The 22943-nt window shown below is 39.2% G+C and overlaps 4 protein-coding genes across 5 annotated transcripts in view; 2 read left to right on the top strand and 2 right to left on the bottom strand.

Annotated features, from left to right (window-relative positions):
• Positions 1 to 32: 32 nt before the first annotated feature.
• On the bottom strand, positions 33 to 4376 carry LOC131475148 (uncharacterized). Of its 2 annotated transcripts, none has more exons than XM_058653032.1 (4): positions 4255 to 4376; positions 2532 to 3215; positions 2305 to 2421; positions 33 to 2055 (listed from the first exon to the last, which is right to left on the bottom strand). In XM_058653032.1, exons 2-4 carry the CDS (start codon positions 3171 to 3173, stop codon positions 1102 to 1104), a joined length of 1713 nt encoding a protein of 570 aa, XP_058509015.1. In that variant the 5' UTR covers positions 3174 to 3215; positions 4255 to 4376; the 3' UTR covers positions 33 to 1101. The 2 variants fall into 2 exon arrangements, with proteins under 2 accessions (XP_058509015.1, XP_058509014.1); XM_058653031.1 differs by lacking the exon at positions 4255 to 4376 and adding an exon at positions 3620 to 3778.
• LOC131475150 (RNA-binding protein with serine-rich domain 1-like) lies at positions 3727 to 7033 on the top strand. Its single transcript, XM_058653034.1, has 7 exons — positions 3727 to 3864; positions 5258 to 5404; positions 5499 to 5672; positions 5754 to 5859; positions 6113 to 6266; positions 6360 to 6501; positions 6648 to 7033. Coding segments are annotated over exons 1-7 (834 nt in total). The 5' UTR covers positions 3727 to 3862; the 3' UTR covers positions 6757 to 7033.
• A 549-nt stretch (positions 7034 to 7582) lies between these two features.
• On the top strand, positions 7583 to 15675 carry LOC131475149 (arf-GAP with dual PH domain-containing protein 1-like). Its single transcript, XM_058653033.1, has 11 exons — positions 7583 to 7899; positions 9548 to 9678; positions 10603 to 10694; positions 10998 to 11080; positions 13401 to 13513; positions 13724 to 13870; positions 14168 to 14251; positions 14428 to 14490; positions 14637 to 14708; positions 14906 to 15134; positions 15210 to 15675. Exons 1-11 carry the CDS (start codon positions 7809 to 7811, stop codon positions 15236 to 15238), a joined length of 1134 nt encoding a protein of 377 aa, XP_058509016.1. The 5' UTR covers positions 7583 to 7808; the 3' UTR covers positions 15239 to 15675.
• A 1387-nt stretch (positions 15676 to 17062) lies between these two features.
• LOC131475147 (ras-related protein Rab-26-like) overlaps positions 17063 to 22943 on the bottom strand; it is a 35695-nt gene continuing 29814 nt past the window's right edge. Inside the window, exons 6-9 of the mRNA XM_058653029.1 lie at positions 21016 to 21081; positions 19522 to 19578; positions 18567 to 18643; positions 17063 to 18337 (exon numbers count right to left, since the gene is read on the bottom strand). Of these exons, the coding sequence (XP_058509012.1) occupies positions 18238 to 18337; positions 18567 to 18643; positions 19522 to 19578; positions 21016 to 21081 (300 nt within the window). The 3' untranslated portion in view covers positions 17063 to 18237. The remainder of the gene's footprint in view (positions 18338 to 18566; positions 18644 to 19521; positions 19579 to 21015; positions 21082 to 22943) is intronic.

Here is a 22943-nt window from a genome sequence, read left to right as displayed (position 1 = left end):
GAAAAAAAAAAGGTTTCTCACACAAATGGGAATGTGCTTTAGATCACAATCAGCTCTTTATTTTAATTATATCATCAGTTAGCATAGACGTATGAAAGGTAACAGTTCATAATGTCAGTCTTATTGATACAAAATAGGTTGAAAAAAATTAACACAAAGAAAAATGTAAATGCGAGGCAGTAACTATAAATTATATACTTTTTTTTCTAAATAAATTGCTTTTGGTTCAGACAAAGTCTTAGGACATTTCTACTAAAGCTTTGATATCCCTTTTTTCTATGGCTGTTTGAAATGTACTTTGAAAATACATTTCCAAAGGTGTAAGACAGAGATGGAGTGTTTTATGGAGCTGATGAATAAGAAAAATGAGAGAAGAAAATTAACCGTGGTAATTACAGAGGTATAAAGTTTAGCAGCCACACGACGAAGATGTGGGAAAGAGATGTTGAAGCACAGATGTGATTTTTGCTTTAAGGGTGCCGATGGAAAAGTAGAGAAATTGCACTGTGTCTGAGATTTTCGGCCAGGATGGACAGGATTAGAAAGATCAGATTGAAAGGTTTGCATGGATGTTGTGAAGCCGGACAGTTGGTGTAATAGAAGAAAAAACAAGGGATAGCACAAGACAAATAAAATAAATAAATAAACATACTCAACACAGAAACACAAGGGGTAGTCAAATATTTCCTACATGCAATCAAATGTATGTGTATGTGGTCTGTGGTGATGTGGCCTGTGGCCAAATTCTCTGAAATGTTGTGAGAGACAGCTTATGGTGGTGAAATGACCATTCACTTCATGGCAACAACTCCGCTGGACATGCTCTTTATTCAGAATCTCTTGTCTCACCTGCAAGTGGATGGATTATTGTAGTGAAGGTGTAATGCTCATTAACACATTTTTTGTTATAAAATGTGTTAATTCATTAATTAATAAACACATTTTTAATTACCCTTCAGTTATTTCAGTCATGGAACATGGGAAAGTAGTTAAAAGCTATGTTAATTGTAAAAAAATGCATTTTTTAAAATATGTATTCTACAGTAAAATCTAAGAAACACATCCAAGCCCTTAAACAAAATGCTGTGGAATCAACTCTTTTCACGGTCCCTCCACTTTGATGATATTGATCTGCTGATCCTGTGCAGTGTGGATGGAGTTCATCCCCGGCTGAGTGGAAACGCTACAGTCCTGGAGAGTCCTCATTGAACAGCTGCTTGGAAAATCTGATGACTTGCTCTCTGACATTCTGAAACTCTGAGAATGTGACTGGCCATATGAAGAGACGTAGGATTGTGTGTAGGGTGGCATGAGGGTTTGACTGGTTTGCTCTGTGTATGCAGTTGCATATGTTTGTCTTTGAGGGGGTGTGTGAGTAAGTGGAATACTCTCAGCATTGCTACATGGTGGAAACCCATTAATGCTTGTTGGACTCAGTGCTGGCAGTTTAAAGGTCTCTACACTTTCTATATTGTCCAAAGAGTTGTAACTTGGCTGGGTTTGGCTGCACTGTGTGTATGGGCCTTGGTTAAAGTTGAAGCCGTCTTGGCTGAAAGAGGTGGATGTAGAAGCTGTTGACAAAGTAGAGGGTGAGGGAGTTTTGTTGTGCTGCTCTTGTGAACTGCTGCAGTGTCCCAGTTTGAGGGCGAGGCTCTGTAGAGTGCTGAGAATTTGCTTCTGAACGTGAGTCTGCTGCACGTGCTCCCTCTCCAGGCGACACTGCTGCTCCACAAGCATCTTCACTGCCAGGCCCAAGCTACGCACCTCAGTGCCCAGGGTCTGAATCTGATCCTGCAGACCACCTCTCCCTCCAGGGTTCTGGCCAGCCTGTTGGGGGCTCCCATCACTATGAGTAGTACACTGGCCTCCAGTATTCTGTAAGCGTATGATGGCAGCCCCAGGAGCTGAGGATGTTAAAGGTGCTGGTGGTTGATTAGGAAGACGAATGCCAACCCGAGGAGGAGGAGGGTGAGGAGAACGGACAGACAGACCTGGTCTCTGTGTCAGAAAACGCTTGGGGACGCCACCTCCTCCAGGTTGACCTTCCATAACAGTCTGTACAGAATATAGAATTAAAATTAAAATAGAATCATACATTTATGTGACACATTAAATTTAGAATGCATTTTAGACTGGTCAGGCTCCCGTAATAAGTTCAGTTAATTACAAACACTATGGCAGATCTATGATGAAATAGAGTTCTACCTAGAACAAGCTACTAATATAACTTGATGGATTATATAGAATAAATATAAACTTCAGTTCAGTTGTAATATTTGAGGTTCAATTTCTTTTCACCATCACCTTTTCAGTGGTCATATTGTATGTTTGAGGTGGCTGAGGCACTGCACTTTTCAAATTAGAACCCTGGACACTTGCATGATCTTTCCTTATCAATGACGCCACCTGCTGGTATGAATGCTGAAAAACAGTTTAAGCAAGTTGAAATAGACACAGATACTCTAAACAATGTTACAAATAGATTAAATAGAAAATAGAAAATCATATAGAAAGGGTAGGGAGGTAGGTACCTTCATCCTATGTGACAGTGCTTTATCCAAAAGCCTCTTTCGAGCTGCCAACATTGCAGTGGTGGCTGGAGACGGTGTGACTCTCCTCCTCATTGATGTTCCAGCAGCATGTAGCGTGGATGTCACAGTGCCCGTCTCTGCTCTTGTTACATTGGACTGGAGACCTCTTTGTTGGCTGTTCTGTGCAAGGGAGGTGACGCTAACAATCTGGATGTCATTTTCGTCTGTATCTCCCTTGTGTTGCTGTGACCTGCTGCCTCCACCACTTGTCTCCCCATACCCAGGTGGCTTTGCACTAGACTCTAGATTAGATGAAGCATGTTTGGCAAATTCTGCTGCAGTTGTCAGGCCATTGTGGTGAGATGCCTCCCGTAGTAGGTTTTGGAGATGAATGTTATTCCAGCTCTCTTGTATGGCCCCAGCTCGAGCTTGCACTTGTTCTGCTGTTGTGCTGCTTCTGGCTTCCACAGGTCTGACCCTCCCTGGCGGCCTCCCTTGGAACTCCCTCAGAAACAGGTAGATGGCCTGGGCAGACACCTTGATGTTCTCCAACTCCAGGACAGCTTTGATCTTACGGAAACTCAGACCAGCTTTCCGCAGCTCCACCACTTTGTGTTTGGCAGCATCATCCAGTCGACCCATTGTCTCTCAAACCGCAGCAGCTCAGTGAGTTAGGCCGTTGATCTAAATTAGATTCACATAACAAAAAATGTAAATTATACATGTATGTCTAATGCTGACAGATTCGTGTAAATATTCAAAAACAATAAGGACGCATTTTATTTATTTTTATTATTATTTTATCTCGTCTTTTCTGACTAATGTTTGATTCCTTTTCTGACTTTTGGAGTAAACACTAGATACATCTTTGTTGACTATTTCTTCAAATGTAATGATACGGAGGTGGCCTGCACCCAACCACATTTGCATACAAATACAATGTGCAATTAATGTTGTCAAACGCAGAAAATGTTCCCGTCACATTTGAATGTTGTGGTAATAAAACAAATGCTCAGTCAAAAATCTATGTTAGCATAGCTGGCTAACAACAAGCTAGCACCAGTGTCGTTATAATATGCAGCGCTCACCTTAGCGTCGTCAATATCTATTACTGTTGTGTTAAGTCATGTCACGTTCTGTGTTGACACACATTTTGTTCTCATACAGCCACGACGCGATTATATCCACGAAAACAAAGATTTAATTTTACCGATAACAACTAAAATAAACAAATGCCTTGTATGAAGCGCACAGGTTCATACGTCACATCCGCTTTGGCGTCATCACAAAGCGACGATCTCGTTCGAAGCGAGTGAACCTCGTTGGAAAAAATGTAAGTTTAGCTTTTTAACAAGCTTTTATCAACTCTAGTTTTTGAATTATCTCATAATCTCAAAATACTCTGTCTTTTCTTACACGATGTGTACTTTACTGTGACTTAAGTTAGAGATAAACAGCCGCCACACTCTCCTGTTCCCTGCTTCTTGTTTTCAATGAAAAAACAAGGGAGGCGGATTTTCCCCGATCAATTTTGCACGTTTGCTCTAACATTACTTACTTTATGTGTTTAGTTTCAACCAAAAGTTTACCATTTGTTTTCTTTGTCATTTTTAATGGGGCTGTAAGGTTTTAGCACAAGTTCAAGAAATATCAGTTTTACTCAGTTAAGTTCTTGCGGACGACCATTTTGTAATGGTCGTCCTCTTCATCAGCCGGAACTTACATTTATTGTTGGTTCCAACGTTTCCAGCATGATGCAGTGTTGGTGTCCGGATTTTGACAAAATAGCATTTCAAAGACTAAGACAGTAAAAAATACTCAAATGTTACTGACAACAAAGGAAAAATAAAAGCGGCTCTCCCACCATATATGATCTCATAGATCATAGGATAATTTAAAAACAAGACCTCCACCCGCTGCTAAGCTTTTGGTGGCCCTAAGCATAATTGGTCAGAGGGCCCCCCTGCAACACGCGTGCACACAAAACCTTGAGAGTCCCACTCAAACCTTTTACTATTAATTTAAAAATGTACGTTAAATATACATATGAAAAAAATGTATACATCTTTTTACATAGGTAAAAACATCTAATTTGTCCATATAATAATGTATCATATAATAATGTAATGATTATCAGGACATTTTTATCAACATTAATTTTGGGGGGCCCACCAGATACTTGGGGCCCTACGCACTCTGCATATAGGGAGCGGCGGCTCTGCCTAGCTGACCTCTGACTGGCTGCAGTTTCACAGTATTTTAACACTTCTTAGTCCCCAGTTGTTCATTTATTTGCAGCCACTTTCTCAATATTGACACTCATAGTGACATGATTTGCTTTTTTAATGGCTAAAATTGTATGTCATGTTACAGCAGCATGAGTAGTGCTGCGATCACCCATCTTCTCCTGACTTTTTTGTTTCGGTCTGTCTCTCTCTGTCATTGGTGTGAAACCAAACTCACACAAACACATTGACAATGGACACATCTGTGCAGCCAGCAAGACTAGTGAAAAATGTAATTTTGTCTTCACATTTTGACATCCCTGTCCATGAGTGGCATATGTGTATATTTGCATATACAGGTGTGCACAGTTGCTCCTGACCTAATCCCCTTGTGATCGTTGCTCTTATCACAGATTATTACAGTTAATACCAGGTTTGAATGGAGTCAGAACTGGTGGAACAGCAGCCTAACAATAGCACTTTGATTTTGACTGACTTTAGGGCACCGTCACCCACAAAACGGAAAGAGGAGGAAAAAGCAAAAGACAAAATCAAAGAAAAGAGTGGTACAAAGGAAGGAGACAGAGATAGAGGACGTGAAAAGGCAAAGAAACGACGCAGTGCCTCCACTGGCAGTAGCAGCAGCAGGTTTGTTTATTTTAAATCCATGAGAAAATATTGTTGATCTTAAATGTATACATTTTGTGCTAAAATGTTTTTCTTTTGTTTTTACATTGACCAGGTCCAGATCTAGCTCTTCTTCAAGCAGCAGCTCTGGCTCCAGTTCGGGGTCTTCAAGTGGATCTAGCTCATCTGGTTCCAGTCGTTCCTCCGGCTCTCGTTCCTCCTCCAGCTCATCAGGCTCTCCAAGCCCCAGCCGCAGACGCCATGACAACCGCCGCCGATCACGCTCAGGGTAAATGCACAGCACACACAGTTTTTTCCACAACATTTGCAGTTTCTCTTTTTAATCAGTGATTTGTTTGTGAATGTACAGGTCCAAAACACAGAAGAAGGGAGACGATAAGGAACGGAGGAAAAGAACCCCAAGCCCCAAACCGACTAAACTTCATCTGGGACGGCTAACCAGGAATGTCACCAAGGTAAGAAAAAAAACTTACACATGTTATAGCCTTGCAAAAACCACTCCTTTCAAGCTGCTGGTCTTGTTTACAAAGGATTTCTAAAGTGCAAACATGATTTAACGTCATGACATTACCGTAGAAACACAATGTTGGCTAAAGAAAATAGCGCCTCTTCTTTTTTATAGAAAGTAAAGAAGAGTGAATGAAACACACATCACAAGATACTGCTGTGATTATTGTGAAATATAATGGAATTTATCTTTTTGCACAGGACCACATCCAGGAAATATTTTCCACTTATGGGAAAATAAAAATGGTTGACATGCCGATGGATAGGCTCCACCCACACATGTCCAGGGGCTATGCTTATGTAGAGTTTGAGACTCCCGAGGAGGCTCAGAAGGCCCTCAAACACATGGATGGAGGTGAGCCTCTTTGTTTGTTTTACTGCTTCCGTCTCACAGGATTATTTTGGCCATTCACTTAGAGTAACCTTCTGTGGCAACTGTTATTGATAGGTCAGATTGATGGACAGGAAATCTCTGCGTCTGCCGTGCTGGCTCAGCGAGTCCGTCCTCCACCTCGCAGACCCTCTCCCCCACGTAGAATGCCGCCACCGCCACCCATGTGGCGTCGCAGCCCACCACGGATGAGGAGAAGGTTGGTCTTGCAACCTCATGTGCATCATTTCTGAAAAAAACATCTTAGATTAATGAGTTTCAGTCAATCTTTTATTAAATCCGTTATATGTGCTCAGTCTTTTTTTCAATTTTTAAAAACAAAGTATTTTCTTTATGTCCCTGAAGGTCTCGCTCCCCAAGGAGACGCTCTCCTCCTCCACGCCGCCGCTCTCGTTCCAGATCTCCTGGTCGCAGGCGTCACCGTTCTCGTTCCAGCTCTAACTCCTCCAGATAGATGGGTTTCCTGCCTGATCACTCGGCAGGTCAGCTGGAGTACCTGCTTTGGTGGACCTTGAGAACTGACCAGAGATAAAAACATGTGATTTGTTTATGTAGGAAGTGGAATATTTTTCCTTTTTAGTTTTTTCGGTGTCCTTTTTATATTTTGTGTTGATCCTAAAAGTTTGGCTCTGTGTCTTTTCTCGGTTTGATTTCTTTATTTTGAAGGGTTTCTTCTTTTTATCACTTTCTAAATTTTTAGACATTTTGACAAATAAAGGTGGTAAAAATTGTGTAATATGTGAGTTATGTTTGTAACAGTCAACCCTACACAGCAGTGCTCTCATGGTTGAGCTACAGGAATGTTATCACCATAACTTGATATAAGGGAATAGAAGAAAAAGGAGAGGGAAATGCAGCAATTCAACATTACATGTGCCACATGATGTATTACATCAGAGAAATTGCAACATGCATGTCTTCACAGTGAGTGCATCGGTGGTGTAAGTGCAGCTATAAAAGTATGTTTCCATTTCAAGAAATCATTTACCATCTTTACCAGAAATTAATTATGGTACAAATAATAAGTAATGTTTACTGTTCACTTTTGGGACACAGTTGTGACGGTAGAAGCAAACTCACCCGTGATCTAAGCTCCTCCCTTTTAATCAACATAACTGGAAACACCTGTACCATATACGACAGGATTTACCCGCTTTAGGAAAAATGAGCAATAATACAATATGTCTCTACAGTTTGTATGCATTTATTTATTTTTCATTATTTATCTTTAATTCCTTGGAGGCAGGTCGAGTTTGGTTGGTTTTGACCACACATTTATTTGTGCTTCGCCATAATGACCGCTGGGGGTCTCACTTTCGAAAAGTCCGAGAAGGAGAAGCATCTGTGCTTGTTGTAACCATCTTCCGCTGCTCAGCTGCCCTCCACCTAAATAGTATGAGCGCGTCATGACGCACTGACCAAACGAGTCCAGAGCGTCGTAAAAACTTTGACGCATGGGCGTTTGAGGTCTTCAGCCGCCGTGCGCCGAATATAATTCTTCTCATTATGGCTACGGACCAAGAAAAGACCAGAATGTGCCTGAAACAGCTTTTGGAAAAACCTGGGAATGGAAACTGTGCCGACTGTGGAGCAGCAGGTAGGATGGAGTACTAGCTATCACTTTAGTGACCTCTGCTCCTTCATCTCTTTAATACTCAGTTAGTTTCTCAGAAGTATAAACTTTGAACCTAAGTTCTTCTTTACGAATTCAGGAGAATGTTTTCACGCTGTCTTTAGGTTTTAGTTGTCAAATGTGCATCTGTTGTCTGGACAGTGGCACATAATTGTCTGTATATGTGGTCACACCGGTTTGCTCTTATCAAATCTGCAGCTGGGTGCAAGCAGATGTGGTTTCAATGAGGCCCATCTCTGGGTGTAGGTGTGAAACATATTCACAAGATACTTGTGAATACACTGTGTAAGTGTATACGCTTTGTAATTATTCTATATTTCAAATAAAAATAATCTAATTCCCATTATAATATATATACATGACAAAATAATATTTGCTGACTGGACATTATATGGATTCTATGTAACAGACCTCGCACCACCACATGTCTCTTTTTACAGCTGCTTCATGTAGCTTGTGTGCATCTTTGTGATTATGCACAAGGAAGTACTTGTACTTTTTTTTTTTTCTGTCATGATATTTTTACTGTGAACTTGTTCTCCCCTTGTTGTCATCATCAGTGGTTGCAAGGGCTGCAGCTCACTGATACAGTCCACTTCACACTGCCATAGTTCTCTGTCTCACTTACAAAATAACCACAATAGCAGCATCTTACCTTGCAGCAAGGTCTTGATTCTGAAAGTGAGGTTTTGAAGTAGAAGAGGTGCTGTCTGTGTCTGTTTCCTCACAAGCCTGAATTGAAATCATTTTGTTGATTTGTCCTGTGATAACATAAAACAGTTTGTACGCCTTGGCTCGAAGAAGATGGAAACAAACATGTTGTATACATTGTGTAATTGTATCTTTTTGTCCCTTTTTAAAGTCCTGTTTACTACATACAACATAATCTTTATGAGTGTTGAAACACTACTGGGTGACGTGTGACAAAGTTTAATTTGTTTGGTTTTCTAACTTAACAGACACAATTTATAATACCCATGAATTTACAACAGTCATAAGAATGTTTATTCAGAGGACGACAACGACGATGATGATGAAATATAGGTGCTGATGGCTCACAATGTTTAAAGGCTCAGTGTCTTAAGAATTAGTGACATCTAATTGTGAGCCCAACTGCTTGTCCCTCCCTTTCACAAGTATGCTAGTATGTTGTTGTTCTATATTTCTATAATAAGCTTTAATAATTGTTGGTTTGCTCGCTGTTTGCTCAGCTGTAACGACAAGCTTCTTCTGAAAGCTATGAAAACCAAACACTTTTTAATTTATGAAGTGAGTAAATACTTCCTGAAACATACTTATATGTAACATATGTTCAATTTATTCCAATAAAGCCTCTTAAATGATATAATATCTATCTATATATCTATATATAGATCCATATCTATATCTGTATAAATATAGATATAGATATGGATCTTTAAGCATGTATTTATGAAATGTGATAGACTCTACTCCCTCACCCCCTCCACCACACAGGAAACTTAGATATTGATCACTTGTCAAGCTGAGCTAGAAGTTAAGCTCACCCACTTCCTGTGTGCACTAATTTGAGCATATATGTGACATAGGAAAACCACTTCTACTGTGTGATATGTATGTGTTTGCTTCACAGAGCCAGAGTGGGCATCCTATACCCTGGGTGTGTTTGTGTGTCATAGCTGCTCAGGTCTCCATAGAAACATTGCCCAGATCAGCAAGGTGAAGTCTGTCCTGCTTGATCCATGGAGCTCCTCGGAGGTGGAGGTGAGCGCTGCTGACTATATTTGTACTCATACCCCGAACAAAGAAGAAAGCCAGGCCATTTGTGAGGGAAGGCCAAGCATTGATTATGATCTAAAACTTGGCACGAGGTGACTTCATTCGTCCCACTCTGCTCCACTGTGAGCATCACTCTCTGCCTGTCGCTCCGCCCCTGCATCACCGAGTAAGACAAGTGTTTATTCAATATGTCCCGACAATGCAGATGCATGAGCCAGCAGATGCACTGTGTGTGTGTGTGTTTGGTCCTGAGAGTTTGAGATTGAAAAAGTCACAAGTTTATTGCGCATTTTAAAATAAGCCACAACATATCATGCTGTTGTTGCCTCTGATTTGCGTGCCGCTTGTTATTAGATTTGTCTTTCTATCTGTATTTTTTTTTGTATACATGTATTGAATTTTTAAGTTTACAAAAGTTTACAAAACAAAGCAAATAACCAAATAATCAAACTATAAAATAATCCACTCCCCCCACCCCAAAGGAAAACAAGTGAAAGAAAAGACAAAGCTGAAATGAATTAAAACATAAAACCCCCCTTTCTTCTTCTTTATATATATATATATATATATATATATATATATACATACATATGCATGCATGTACTATTGTTTCCATCTTCCTTGATAGCAGCAGGTGTCTCTAGACAAGGATTTGATGGCTTGTGTTTTGTGTGTGTGTGTTTTAGTGTGGTGTGTGATCTATTACTAATTTCATAGGCATGGAATTCAGTGTACAGAGTCATGTTAGGAAAATAGTTACAGCTAAAAGTTGAATAAGCCTTCAGGAGATGAATCAAGTAAATGTACTCTGTAAGTCACAGAGACAAAGTGTGTGTGTCTGTGTGTGTGTATTTGCATTAACTTGCCCTCATCAACCAAATACACATTCATGTACTTTCGCCTCTGCAGTTTATGGACTCTGCGGGTAACGATGCTGCCAAGGCCAAATATGTACAGATAGTTCCTGCCTTCTACTACCAACCCACACACAGAGACTGCACGTAAGTGATACTGTCTTTGATATTGTCTCTTTAATATCTGAAGTGTTGTTACCACTTGTGTAAAGTGACTGTAGAGATGTTTCTCCTTTTTTTTTTTTTTTTTTTTTTTTACCTAAAAAGCTCAATCACTTATTAGTTGACACAATAAAGGCTGACTTCTACTATTTCATGCCATTGAAAAGAAAAAAAAAAAAAATGGAATGTCACTCTGCATCAGTAAAAACATTTGCATGAACTGTCGCCTGGAGGCTGAAAAAAATGGGAGTAAACATCTGAGTGTCCATCACATCATCTCTCCTGCAGGCTCCTGCGGGATCAATGGATCCGAGCCAAGTATGAGAGAAAGGAGTTTTTGTGTGTCGAGAAGCAGGAGCCATATTCGGCAGGTAAAAATTGTGTCTCTATCAGCTCAAAACACACCATTCTTCTTCCTGAAAAATAAGAGCTCCGTTGCCGTCCTTCAGCTCCCTGTGTGTCTCAATTCTTTGGTTCTACATTCCCAATATTTTTTAATGCCACCTACTTCTGTTTACTTGTGTTTCTCCCTTTTGTCACTGAGCTAAGCTCCCTTCCTTACAGAGTGCATATAACTACACACATTAGTCTTATTCTCCCTCTATACTTGCAGCTGTTCAAGAGTGTTGACCAATGCTATAAATATGAATGTTCTACTGTAGGTGTTTACAATGAATATATTCAATGTTTATTTTCATGTCATCACTATCGTGTTTGTTCAGATCTGATGTTGAGAAATGAGTGGCTTGACTGCATCTTACTATGCTTACATCATAGAGGGGAAATTGGAAGCTGTGTTTAGAGTAAGCCATGTCTAACAGTTCTTTTTGATAAAACAAGATGGTCACCAACCACATCGTCTATCAAGTTTTATTGTCTGTTTCCCTTTGTAACTTCTCTGCCGGAAACAGGACGTTGTGCAAAAGTAAAATCAGTTTAACCTGGTTTCTGACCCTAAAACATTTCAAGACATTGTTGTGTTACTTGTGAGGTTATTTTGTAAAACCTGAGTCAGGTTTACAGTAACATGATGAAGTAACAGACTGTGATGTAAAAAAGCGGTTCCTTTTGACTAAGTGATCAGAGAAAAACTTAATTATTAAAAAGATAAAATTGAGCCTGACATTTCACAAAGACAATGCACTTGTTTAACACAATATTAACCAGTTTATCTCCACGGAATGACATTTAAACAAGTGGAGAAAGCTGATAGCTGGCAAATAAAATGTGTCACAGACAAAAAGGCAAAATGGCTCTATGGACTACAAACATACAAAAAGTGGAAGAATTAAATTCTGCATTTTGAGATGGACAAAACAAAGCTCTATTATTATAGTCTCATGAGTGTCAAACTGTCTCTCTCCCGCTCAGTCAATGGCCTCTTGTGTTGTGCTGTGCAGAGGTTTACGAACATGTGGCTCTGCCATAGACAAAGAATGGCCTCTTTTATGGACGAGTATTCTACATAACGTTGCCCATAGACTGTAGGCAGGGAAGTAAAACTAGCAGTGGTGTGAAGAAAGATTAATGCACTGGAGCAAAAGGGCAAATATTTGACACGGCAGTGTTACAGTGAATGATATCCCTCCTCTCTACTCTCTGCTGTGTCGTTCTTGTGGACAGTTTGAAACAAAACGTTGTTGAATAAATGAATAAGTGAAGAAGTTGTAGCTCAACTAATAGTTAACTTCTGTCTGTGGTCAACCACAACTTTATTACCCTACGAAGACTCAAACTGAAGAAAAGGAAGGGACAAAGTACAAAACTAACTAAATAAAATCAATAGTTGAAGTGTCTTAATGCTAAACATTTACGCGTGTGTGTCAAGGACAGTGACGTTGCACTTCCTCTGGTGGCTCTCGCTGAGAAGTCAGTGTGTAGCCATTTGGAGGTGAAATATTTATGTGTAGTAAAGCAGAGGTACTTCCTTCCACCACTGCTTAGCTTGCTTAGAAAGTTGACAACGTAAGCTTAAAGTGTGCAACATATAATTGTTTTAGTATTACAGATATTTGTTTTACTTTTACAACCATCAGCAGTGTTTCTGGTTACATCGTGTAATATTTCTCACACTCTCGATTACCACTGATGCATAAGAAATGAACTCGCAATGTATTGGCTGAAAGGATACAAAGAAAAGTTATATTAACCATATAGTTAATACATACATATCCTATCATGATGATAATATTGAAACTGCACTAACCCGTTATTCTGTATTATATTATATTTATATTAATTATTTAAAGTATAATATGTAGTTCCCTGATGTTTTACAGAACATTTGAGGGTTATAAGTTTTCTAACCAGCAACCTTATCTGCCATCAAGCTCACTTCCACTCTCAGCAGGCACCTATTTTCAAAAAACCCCAAACATTTCAACACAACTTCCTGGCACCAGACTACAGATGATGATATTCAGAGACTGGCTAGTAACTAAAGAACCTGTGGTTTCTGTGGGGAGAAAGCCAACATTACAAGTATAATATGCCATATGTGTTTAACATATTGTTCTGCTGCGTCCAAGTATCAATTGTAGCTTCATTTTCCTCTCTTTTTGTTATTTGTGTTATTTTTTTTTCTGTGTTCAAGTTTATTTTAGAATTCGAGTTATTCAGTAGTTTTGTTTAAAATTCTGATGTGTTGTCTCTCTGTTTCTTCTCTCCGGGGCCCTTGCGGCTCCTGGTTAGGCTATAGAGAGGGGTTTCTATGGAAACGAGGCAGAGACAATGGACAATACCTAAACCGAAAATTTATTCTGTCCGAAAGGGAGGGGGTTTTAAAGTACTTCAACAAGCATGATGTGAGTGCTGTCTCTATTTCTCTGTCTCTGTATTTGTTTGACCAACCTAATTAAAACAGTGTATTATATATTGTTATTAAGTACAAGATCCATGTTTTGCTACCATAAAGCTGGCGGAGGAAAGAACTAGGCGATAGCGAACATTTTGATGACACAAGGAGACAAGACTTTACCACTGACTGTCTTCTATTTCAATGTATTTCTTTACAGGCCAGAGAGCCCAAAGCCATCATGAGAATCAACACTGTGAATGCCACTTTCCAGCCAGCAAAAATTGGCACAGCCCATGGCCTGCAGATAACCTATCTGAAGGAAAACAGCACAAGGAATATCTTTGTTTACCACGAGGATGGAAAGGTGAGGGGCAATGTGCCTCTCTCTCTCTCTCTCTCTCTTTGCTGGGTTAGGTCAGAATAGCAATGGTGTAGCATGTCCAAGGAGGCAGGAGCATGTGTGTCCATCTGGTGGAAATTGTCTGTCATTACAAATCAGTATATTAATCAGTACATTAATGTTTATCAGTTGCTGCTGCAAAAGATCATAGAATAAGAGGAAAATCAAGACTAATTCCCAACAAAAAACATCTAGAAAAGTAATTTTGCATTAAGAATGTACGAGTCAGTCATTATAACTTTCTGATGCCCCGTCCTGAAGGAAATGGTGGACTGGTTCAATGCCATCCGAGCAGCCAGGTTTAACTACCTGCAGGTGGCTTTTCCTGGGACTCCCAAGTCTGATGTGAGTATTCATTTGAGTTTCATTAACATGATTTTTATTATTTCTCTACTGGCTTTTCAAGCTTTTAGCTTCAGAAAATAAAACGGGTAAATAAAGGATGTGTTGACATGTATTCACAATTTAAAATGTGCGCAGTTAAAACTCAGAGTTCAAGTATTTGCTCGTTGTTTGTCCAGCTGCTGCCAAAGCTCACAAGGAACTACATAAAGGAGGGTTACATGGAGAAGACTGGGCCAAAGGTAAAGGCATATATATGTTTTTTTTTGTTTTAAAGATTTAATACTACTACAACATAGTAAATTAAACCAGAAAAATATGGCAAGCTTGTTATGTTATTTATGAATCATGAAAGCTGTTTGAACTGGGCCTCGGTTTTGTTCCACAGCACACGGAGGGCTTCAAGAAGAGGTGGTTTTCGATGGATGACAGGAGACTCATGTACTTCAAAGATCCAATGGTATCAAAGCTGCGTGACATGAAGAAACTGCTGCAGTTACACAATGCAACCAGTAGATGGTGCAGCTGTGTTTTTTTATTTTTTATTAATCAAAATAAGCTGTTTGCTGAAATTTGGAAGCATCAACATTGGAGTACTTTAATATTCAGAGTTCCTAAGTGAAATTAGGAAGATTGTTTTATTCTCTCTGCTTTTAGGATGCTTACGCACGAGGTGAGGTGTTCATTGGTAGTAAGGAAAACTACTACACTGTGCTTCCTGGCCTCCCTCCCAACATCCAGGGCTACGCCTGGCCATTTGGTATCACCATAGTGACCCCAGACAGGAAGTTCCCCGTTACGTGTGAGACTGAAGGCGAACAGAAAGACTGGATGGCTGCTTTTCAGGCTGTAATCAACAGGCCGATGCTGCCTCAGGAGTATGCAGGTAAATGTAACTATGAGTGAAGTCGGTATGAAATTTGCTAAGTATAACATCGATATTTTCCATTTCTCTCTGCAGTGGAGGCCTATTTTAAACACAAACCATGACCATGTTCTACTGCTGAGGAACTGGACATATGGACTTGACATAAAGTATAAAGACATGGACCTTAAGATGAGATGGTTTTCATCTGCAATTATATTTCCCCACAATTACTCAACTGTCATGCTTAATCTACATTATGTTCCAGGGAGCCTAATGTTCTGAATGTTAGTCGAACTCATCTGTCATGTAGTGTGACTTACATACTTGAAATAGGACAGTCGTTATGCATGTATGTTTGTACAGTATGTGTGTCTTTTGTGGTTCTGTTGCTGCTCAGATGTGGAGAGATTTCCGTATGGTGTTAAAAGTGCAGTGTTTTTCCCAACAAGGGTACAAACTGTGCCACTGTGGCCAGTTATAGGCAGACTAAAAGTGTAATCTGACAGCAATGTCAATTGTGTCTGTAGGAGGAATAATACATTGTCAATTTGTCACATTTGTTTCCATGTTTGAGTACAGTATTTATTTTTATTTATCTATTTTTAACTTGTCTAATTTGCCACCTGCAGCTTTTAACAACAGTGCCAAACACTGTGGGCACAATAAGCTATTTTTAAGTCTTAATGCATATTCAGTCAGCTGAATGTAAACAGCTTTGTGTGAGATTCATTGACAGCGTGTACTGCTTTTGTAAAACTGTAAAGAACAAACCAGTATTTTTCCCCTGATTATTTTTCCTTGCGCACACACACACAGACACGCGCGCAAAGTCATGTAAGCCTTATTAAACCAGTGTATTAAAAATATGATTTATGCATTTGCTGAAGAGAAACTCTTAAAGATGATTTTGGACAGTATTGTCAGTCAGTCAGTCATCATCTACCGCTTTATCCTCCACCAGAGGGTCGCGGGGGGTGCTGTGCCAATCTCAGCTACATCGGGCGATAGGCGGGGTACACCCTGGACAGTTCGCCAGTCCATCGCAGGGCCACACACAGATAGAGACAAACAACCATTCACTCTCACACTCACTCCTATGGTCAATTTGGAGTGTCCAATTTACCTATCCCGGACAGTATTGTGTCGAGTATAATTAATGTAAACGTAGAGCCCTGTCCTGCTGGTCTCGCTAAGTGACCAGGATAGCTTTACAGTATGACTGAGCCAGTCACCAGGGGGCAGAGTCTCAGCTATTCCTGCATGAAAAGGACACATTTCAAACTTTCAACCTTTTTTTTTTTTACAAAATATTACTTACTCCGTAAGTGAAAATTGATGTTTAAATATGACATTTTCCCATTGAGGGCAAAATTCAACATACTCCATTTTTTCAGCCCCAATAGAAAAGATGATCAACTTTGCTTTTATTGAACATTAAAACGTTTTTTTAGCAGAGACTCAGACATTTAACACAATATAAAATATGTCAACATCAGCAGTTTCAGTGATGGAAATGTTACCTAGAGGCATCTGAAATGTATCAGATGATGAAGCTCAATGTAGTGTACTTTCATTAGGCAAAACATTTCAAACACTCTTTAAATCTATAAAAAATCCTATTTCTATTCAAGGCAATGGGCCATTTTATTTTGGTTGTTTTTTTAATGACATCATCCACGTTTCTTGTGACAGATGTGTACCATCTCTGGTACACATCTGTCACTCATGGATCATGGCTACTTATTGCCAAAGCCAGTAGGTCTTTTGTTATTGTTCTGATGTGACATGCTGTGCGTTAAAGAACTATTTGCAGCTTGAAGGTGTACTACTGCAGATATAAATGTCCACTGCACACACTTTTTTGCAATTCATGCTCTGAGCACACTGATGCCATTTTGTGCCAGTGAATGTGATCTATGGTCTTTATTAAAAGGGTAAAAGCCACATAACCTTCTGTTTTTATTATGGTTAACGTTCACTTACACGAAAGAAAATGCACATTATTAAGTAGCAAAATCAATACAGAGAACATCAAGATGAGTGACTGTACAGTAAATACTATATAGATATAAATAGATATAGATCGAGTTGACGACTGAGATGAAATTACCCCCCAAAGAAACTGTCATATAAAAAGAGGCACATAAGCCTTTTTTTTTTTTTTCTTTTTTTTTAAAGGCCATGGTGGCACTAATAACCCTATTGTCTATTTATGAATGGAAAACAAGAGCAACTAAAAGAGTAAAAATGGAAATATACATGTCATGTACAATGCTTCAGTTACTATCATTTTTATTTCCAAAGCCCCATGGAGACATGCAGAAATAAGTTAAGTATTTACACCATTAAACCACCATTATTTTTATTTAAATAATTCATAAACAAACCATTGTTAATTTTTTTTTAGAAGAAATGTTGCATCACAGCTTTTCTATAATAGAAAAACAAAATCCCAAATAATTGTGTCTGTTAATTTCCATTTCCCATGCTTTCCCATTACTTTTAAACCACTTATTTTTGCACTTAGCCTGCATTTAAATCTACCAACATAACAGTTTAATTTGACTAATGATGCAGTTTTACACTCCATATCTTTGTAATATAAAAAGCAACATTAATTTAGTAAGTAAGACATATATTTCCAAAACTCTACAGCTGAATTATTATGGAAATTCTTAGATTGCGTTTATGCTGGTGAGCTAAAGTGGCTCGACGGAGCCTAAAATACGGACAAACACTGAGAGGACACATCACTATACATCTATATATCAACAACCTGTGTCTTCAACAAGAATACAGAATTCAAATCAATTTCCTTTAAGTGTTTAAGTCAGACATGAATGGCTTTACACGTATAATACACGTATCTTGTCTCTGAACGAAGGCTAAGTCCCACACAAAGTAATGCAAAGTTATTTATATGAGACAAACAAGATGGATGGAAGGCAGTGAGATGAGCGGTTTGTGAGCGGAGACTCGGAAGGACAAACAGGTTTATTACTTTGCTGGAGCTCACTACTCATCTCGGATCAGGTCAGACATAAACACGCAGACACACACTTGTACGTGAAGATGAGTGATAGACACATACAGTAAATCCAGAGAGTGACTGGAGAAGGCTTTAAGACCTGCAGCACCCAGTGCTCTTCATCTCCTTGTTTACATACTCCTGCAGCTTAAACTTCTCACTGGGATCCTTCACGGACCTGTGCTTCAGCTCCCTGACACAAAGGAAGAAAATAACTTGTGAAAAGTGGGACACCTTCTAGCGAGTAAACATGTGAAATGAACAACACTTGTATAATTATAGATTTCTTTGGTCGCTATGATTTAAAGCCTTTGACAGCACGGTCGTGTTTTAAAAACACCCTTTAGCTGTTGGTAAATGTTTTAATAGCATTAAAGTGTCAAAGCATCTCTCTCAATGCTGGCAGAGAGATTTATACTCACTTGGCCACAGCGGTAAAAGCCAGCTCCACGTTGAGACCCGACCTGGCACTGGTCTCCATGAAGGGAACTCCAAACTCCTGCAGTGTCAAAGTATTGACAGTTAAAAATCCTCGCCGTTAAACAATCAAATGAACTTTTTACAGGTTTCAGTTTCTCTATGAGCGCTGACCTACACTCATTGTCTACTGCTGTATCCTCCTACACCTAATTTAGAGTGTCCAATTAACCTAATTACCCATTTTTGGACCCACGGTTGAACTGGGAACCAAACTGGTGGCCCTCTTGCTGTGAGGCAACACTGCCATCCATTGCAGCACCACGTGTACCAGCTCTGAACTTATGTTGACTATATTCAGCAATTTTTTCTCTCTTCTTTTCCTCTGCAGAGGAATTTATCTCAGTCTGTGTTGATATAAACTGATAAACTTTTTCCTTTTTTTTTGCACTGCAGCTCTTAACCTTAAGTTAAATGTGCTGGGAAATGTGCTTACTCTTTGTTTCGTGGACCTTGTTGTGCAGCAGCGGGATGATAAAAACGTTTTCTCCTGGATTCAGTGTGTGGTGGATGCATTTGCAGCTCTGCTATTATTATTATTCATCAAATCAGCAGATAAATCTTTCACAAATTATGAAATTCCGTTTCTTTATCTGCATATCTAATATCAGTGTGCGGTATTTCTTATTTGGTGGCACATTTTATTCAGAGCAGAAGATTTGGAGGAAAACAAGCACAACTGAAAATGAAATATTCCTAATGTTATTTACCTTTCATTCACCTTCAATTTACATTTACATAAATAACAGTAAAAGAAGTCGCTGCCTCCACATATATGGGTCTTGATTTTACAACAATTTGCAGATGTTAATGTCATTTCTCGACATGTTGGATACAGGTTTTTCACAACAGCTGTGGCAGTGAGGGCTGTGTGTTCCAAAACCTTCATTTTCTTTTCACCTTAGCGAGCCTCTCTCCATCTTCTCTCTTCACCACCCTGTCATGGGTCGCATCAGCCTAGTGAGATGGGAGACAAATCAAGTGTGAATATCTGTTACAAGCCTCTCTTTTCCACTTATTATCGGTTATTTTGCTTTTTCATTAGCAATAGTACCTGGTACCTCATACTTTTTTTTTAGTACCTGCTCAGACGAGGTTCCAAGTGAGCTAAGACGATACTACGCGTGACATCGCCAGACTGTCGTGCACTGATTGGTCAGAGTGCCGTCACAGGAAGAGGCACAAGAATCAAACTGAACAATGCTGAACTGCAGATCAGTTAAAAAGACTTAACAATCCTGAGAACGTGCGTTAATCTCCAACATTTAGCACGAAAATGGAGTCTGGTGTATTTAGTGTCATTTGTATTGGTGGCAGCAGTCAAGACTGACTCTCATTGGAGACTAAAACTAGACAGAGCTCCAAGGCAGAGATACTCTATTCCTTTTTCTTCCTGTTTGTTTGGTTTTTTTACGTGGAAGCTGACAACCATAATGTTGCATTACTGCCTCATCCGTCTCTTTCCTTTCTTTTCTTCCCAATGACATCCCTACATTATAACAGAGATTAAAACATTTCAATCTATTGATATGGATTGTCAGATCTTATGTAAATGTTTTTATATACTTCATTGTATATTGTATTTATACACTTTGTTCCAGTGGCTTTTCCCATGTTCTTTTTCAAAATACATGCAAATTAACATTTGTGTCATTTGAAGAGTCAAACGCTAAGAGCTTCATCAAATCATATCCAAGCTTTTAATCAAACCTTTTGGAGAGATCGGGGATGTGATTCAGAAAAGGTTGTCCTGATTATTTTTAATGAGAGAAGAAACATGCCACTCAGTTCCACTCTGACACATTTATGTCGTTTTTTTGTGACAAAAATGGCACCAGTAAATCCAGTTTTGTCTACATGTACAGTTAAAGTGTTGCCAGAATTATCTTTGAAATCCATCACTGTTTTGATTTTGTCATACTGCAAAACTCCCATATGAAATAGTTCTAATTTTAAGTTTCCAAAATTGTAATTTAGATCCAGAAAAGTCAAAGAATGTCAGAAATATGCATGTGTCAATAGCATTGGTTACTTCTATTATGTGACTAAAGAACCGACTACGGCTGCATGTAACGATTCTTTTCATAATCGGTTAATATTTTGATTATTTTCTTGATTAATCAAATAATTCTCTTCACCAAACCTCGATATGATGTCTTGTTTTGTCCACAAACAAATGGTTGTCATGATTTCTTTGTTATATGGAGCAAAGAAACCAGAAAATATTCACATTTAGGAAGCTGAAAAATCAAGAAAGCTCGTTTTAATTATTGAAAAAAACACAAACGATTCCAAAATTGTTGACGATTCATTTAGTAATCGATTAATAGAAGAATCGTTGCAGCCCTACTACCTGCAGTTGCAAATATTGATCATAACAAATATTTCCCTTGCCTTGTTTCCGAGCAGCATGAGCACAACATCCTGGTGAGCATATTCATGGATCTCCGTCAGCCATGCCTGGAAACAACACGGGGCAAAGAGACAAATGAGAGAGAAGACCTAAAGCAACGCTGTACACTTGAAACCCTAAATGATGAGTTCAGAGACATGAAAGGAGGAACGAGTAATATGCAAAAATGGGCACTGGGAAAAGAAAACCTTGTCTGGGACGTGACAAGGACGAGTCTCGGCATTAAATCTAATGACGCGGATAAAGAGGAGGAGGAAAGTGGGAGCGACTACAGCATTTAGATGAATATGGACGCAGGGAGAAAAATATGTGCAGACAGTTTAGACAGAAAAAAACCCGAGGCAAGGACAAAGAGATAAAAGCCAGAGAGAATTACTGTGAGTGTTACTGTATTCAAAAAAAAAACCCCTTACCTCTGGCAGTTTAATTTACACTGATGACTTCATCCTGTTTTAACTACAGTGTAAAGCTCTAAAGGTGAACACACTGCACTTGTGACTGCATGAACTTTGACAGCGTCTCTGTTCATGAACCTTTAATCAGTGCAGACACTTTCTTGCTCAAACAATAATCCTCATCTCAGCACAAGCTAATTATTCCCACAGTGAACGGCTCCACATTTCTGGTCATCAATGCTCTTTTTTTTGTTGTTTTTTGTTCTCTGACGACTCTCCTTGTTAATTAATGCTGCCGATGACTCTGGGTTTGTAGAGGGATTTAACCCCGGGTACCTTCCATCCAAAGGTCGTGTTAAAGAGATGAGACGGACAATGTCCTGACTCTGCTTCTCCATGAATAATAAAACATGACACATGCTTGAATGTGCTTTAGAAAGACTACAGTGGGAATCTGTTCTGAATATTTCCTGGTATCCTCACCAGAGGTGAATTTATCTTGGTTTAAAAGCCTCACAGTTCTTGCGTTGTCTTCCACACTGAGTGGGAAATGAAATCAATTCTTAAATGGACCCACAGTCAGCAAAATGAAGCCGAAAATGAGGAGATATGATTAGGCTTTGTCTGGTTTGCAGTCTGGCGGCAGCATTTTGGACACGCTGAATCCATGCAATCGTGTTTTGGCAATTGCCCAAGAAGAAAATGTGCTTATTTAGACGGATGAATGAGATGATTCCGATTGTTTCCACGACGAATGCAGTTAAATATCATCTCCATAGCAATGAAGTAAAATATTAATCTGCTCAAAATGCTTCACCAGGAAGGAGTAAATAAAGCAGCCTGTGTACACAGATAGTGCTTTAAGCCTGGTTTAAACTCGCTCCGGTGCATCCGACGCCAGGCATTACAACATGACCACCGGAGTGTTGGACGAGTCTTTCAAAACATTTGTGGAAGCTCTTTTTTTTGGAGCATAATTAACAAATTAACACCAGGGAAGCAGTCACACAAGACGCTTGCTTTACTGCTTTAATATAAATTATTATGGCACGTTTTTATGTTAGATGTGAAAACAAATGTCAAACGTAGAAAATGAGAGAAGGTAACAGAGTTTTATAAAAGTGATTCACATACATCTAGGCATTTCCCTTAAGGTCATGTATTTCCATTCTTTCTTTCATGTTTCCTGTTTTATTTTGAAAACTTTGAAACCTCTCCTCTTGTTTCAGATCACTTCACTTCCTGCCTGTGTGTTTTCCCTCCAGTCTTGATTAGATTCACCTGTGCCTCGTTGTCTCCCTCTAATTAAGTCTAATATCCCATGGATGTACAAACTGAGCTGAGTTATAATCTCTTATTCAAGCCTATGACACCAGGATCTCTGACCAAATGTTCAGGAAGCCAAAAAGTTGATGACAACACATCTGTCAAACAGTAAGTGTACGTTATCTTGTAAGGCTCAGAAAAAAAAAGCAGCTTGAAATGTCAGCGTAAAGATTAGAAATAAGAAATAA

The sequence above is a fragment of the Solea solea genome, chromosome 16, assembly GCF_958295425.1.
Source record: "Solea solea chromosome 16, fSolSol10.1, whole genome shotgun sequence".
In the NCBI taxonomy this organism is placed as follows: Eukaryota; Metazoa; Chordata; class Actinopteri; order Pleuronectiformes; family Soleidae; genus Solea; species Solea solea.
Note: the sequence above shows the minus strand (reverse complement) of the source record. Positions and strands in the feature narration are given on the sequence as shown.

Coding starts and splice junctions, on each gene's coding strand:
- LOC131475148 (XM_058653032.1), bottom strand. CDS start 3,173: ATGGGTCGACTGGATGATGCTGCCAAACACAAAGTGGTGGAGCTGCGG. Junction 2,422..2,531: donor CACTGTCACATAGGATGAAG/GTACCTACCTCC, acceptor ACTGTTTTTCAG/CATTCATACCAGCAGGTGGC. Junction 2,056..2,304: donor ACAATATGACCACTGAAAAG/GTGATGGTGAAA, acceptor TATTCTGTACAG/ACTGTTATGGAAGGTCAACC.
- LOC131475150 (XM_058653034.1), top strand. Junction 5,405..5,498: donor ACTGGCAGTAGCAGCAGCAG/GTTTGTTTATTT, acceptor TACATTGACCAG/GTCCAGATCTAGCTCTTCTT. Junction 5,673..5,753: donor CGCCGCCGATCACGCTCAGG/GTAAATGCACAG, acceptor GTGAATGTACAG/GTCCAAAACACAGAAGAAGG.
- LOC131475149 (XM_058653033.1), top strand. CDS start 7,809: ATGGCTACGGACCAAGAAAAGACCAGAATGTGCCTGAAACAGCTTTTG. Junction 7,900..9,547: donor TGCCGACTGTGGAGCAGCAG/GTAGGATGGAGT, acceptor TTTGCTTCACAG/AGCCAGAGTGGGCATCCTAT. Junction 14,709..14,905: donor TGTACTTCAAAGATCCAATG/GTATCAAAGCTG, acceptor CTCTGCTTTTAG/GATGCTTACGCACGAGGTGA.